At 46.8% G+C, this 2,047-nt stretch overlaps 1 protein-coding gene across 1 annotated transcript; it reads left to right on the top strand.

Annotated features, from left to right (window-relative positions):
* Positions 1–187: 187 nt before the first annotated feature.
* LOC121966535 (serine/threonine-protein kinase WNK4-like) lies at positions 188–1,992 on the top strand (the record flags this gene model as incomplete). Its single annotated transcript, XM_042516615.1, has 4 exons — positions 188–417; positions 1,076–1,296; positions 1,380–1,537; positions 1,612–1,992. Coding segments are annotated over 4 exons (702 nt in total), but the record flags the coding sequence as incomplete, so codon positions are not given.
* Between the last annotated feature and the right edge of the window lie 55 nt (positions 1,993–2,047).

The following is a 2,047-nucleotide window of genomic DNA, read 5'->3' as shown; positions in this document are numbered from 1 at the left end:
TTTATTTTACTGTTTTTACATTTTATTTTATGATATTTATCTTGAAGCAACGTGATACTTAATGATGCAGTTTAATGTGAATTATTGTGATCAACTTATAGAAACTAAAACCAAAATCTGCAGCAGCTGAGTGGTCAGAAACAAACTGTGTGTGTGTGTGTGTGTGTGTGTGTGTGTGTGTGTGCGTGTGTGTGTGGATCAGTTGAGTATCAATAAACTAATCAATGTGTTGATCGATGGTCAGACTCACCGTCTGAAAAAGGCGGAGCGTCAGCGCTTTAACGAGGAGGTGGAGATGCTGAAGGCGCTGCAGCATCCGAACATCGTGCGATTCTTCGACTCCTGGAAGTCGACGCTGAGGGGACACAAATGCACCATCCTGGTGACGGAGCTCATGACGTCCGGGACGCTGAAGACGTGAGTCCACAACAAAAGACACCACAGCCTTGTTAGTCCCTGAACGCCCCACAACATGCCAGTCCACTGATACTCAACTTACGGCCCGTGGGCCAAACCTGGCCCCCGATAGGATCCGGGGTCGTCTGAAATCTCAAAAATGTCCTTTAATCCGAAAAGTGTTTTAAAATCCTAGACTCATCTTAAAATGTCCTTGAGCACCCCGTGTCAATGTCCGATCAGGGACAGATTTTTTTCTCTAAAAATGTGGCTTTTTTGGAGATGGTTGTTTAAACATTTTAGGCGACTTTTTTCTTAATTTTTTGGGGTGATTTTTAAAGGTGATTTTTCTTTTCTTTTTTTCTTTTTTTTTTTTTTTTTTTTACAGTTTTAGAAACTTATTTTAAGTTTTGAAATTTTTATTTTTCTATGAAAAATTCTGATGACTTTTTCAGTTTTGAGATTTTTATTTAAAAATTAAAAAATTCTTCAGAAATTTCTGGCAATTAACATTTGGGCTTTTTAAAGTAAACAAATGTGTCTCCCTGTCTGTGATGCGTTCAGGTACCTAACCAGGTGTGTGTGTATGTGTCTGTGACGTGTTCGGATACGTGTGTGTATGTGTCTGTGATGCATTCAGGTACCTGACCAGATGTCTCCCTGTCTGTGATGCGTTCAGGTACCTGCGTCGGTTCCGTCAGATGAAGCTGAAGCTGCTGCAGCGTTGGAGCTTCCAGATCCTGAAGGGGCTTCACTTCCTGCACTCGCGCCGCCCCCCCATCCTGCACCGAGACCTCAAGTGTGATAACGTCTTCATCACGGGGCCCACCGCCTCCGTCAAGATCGGAGACCTCGGCCTCGCCACGCTTAAGAAGGCCTCCTTCGCCAAGAGCGTCATCGGTAAGGTTGCGGCGTGTACGGAGAGCCAGCAGGGTCAAACGTGTTTGACGGCGTGATTAAAGCTACTGCTGTGATGCATTCAGGAACCCCGGAGTTCATGGCGCCTGAGATGTACGAGGAGAAGTACGACGAGGCCGTGGACGTCTACGCCTTCGGCATGTGCATCCTGGAGATGGCCACGTCCGAGTACCCGTACTCTGAGTGTCAGAACGCCGCCCAGATCTACCGCAAAGTCACCAACGTAAGGCTCCGCCCACCACGTGCTGTCCACTTCATGTGTGAGGTCACATGACTGACGGTGTGTTTGTGTGTCAGGGAATCAAACCCGACAGTTTCTTCAAGGTCAGAGTCCCCGAGCTGCAGGAGATCATCGAAGGCTGCATCCGCACCAACAGCAGCGAGAGGTAACGACCAATCACAGCGCAGCGTGCACAAACTCTGACTGACAGGAAGCTCTCTGATTGGACAGCTGTGGTGGAACACTGATGACATCACCAAAACTGTCCAATCAGTGAGCTCAGGTGACCTCAAGTTCAAACTGACTGAGAGACACCTGAGCTGCAGGTGTGACGGAGCGATCAGCTGATCAGAGAGAAACGGCTCCACCTGCTGGACGCTCAGAGTCACTGCAGCCGACGTAACAACTAACATTTATTCAAAATTATTTAAAACAACAATGAAGTCAGAGCCGGATGAGAGCTGAATATCTAAATATAACTTAGGGACTGTTGGTTATTTATGAGGGGAGGGG

The sequence above is a fragment of the Plectropomus leopardus genome, unplaced genomic scaffold (genome assembly GCF_008729295.1).
Source record: "Plectropomus leopardus isolate mb unplaced genomic scaffold, YSFRI_Pleo_2.0 unplaced_scaffold24956, whole genome shotgun sequence".
Classification (NCBI taxonomy): Eukaryota; Metazoa; Chordata; class Actinopteri; order Perciformes; family Serranidae; genus Plectropomus; species Plectropomus leopardus.
The sequence above is the reverse complement of the archived record's forward strand: the minus strand, read 5'-3'. Positions and strand labels throughout refer to the sequence as shown.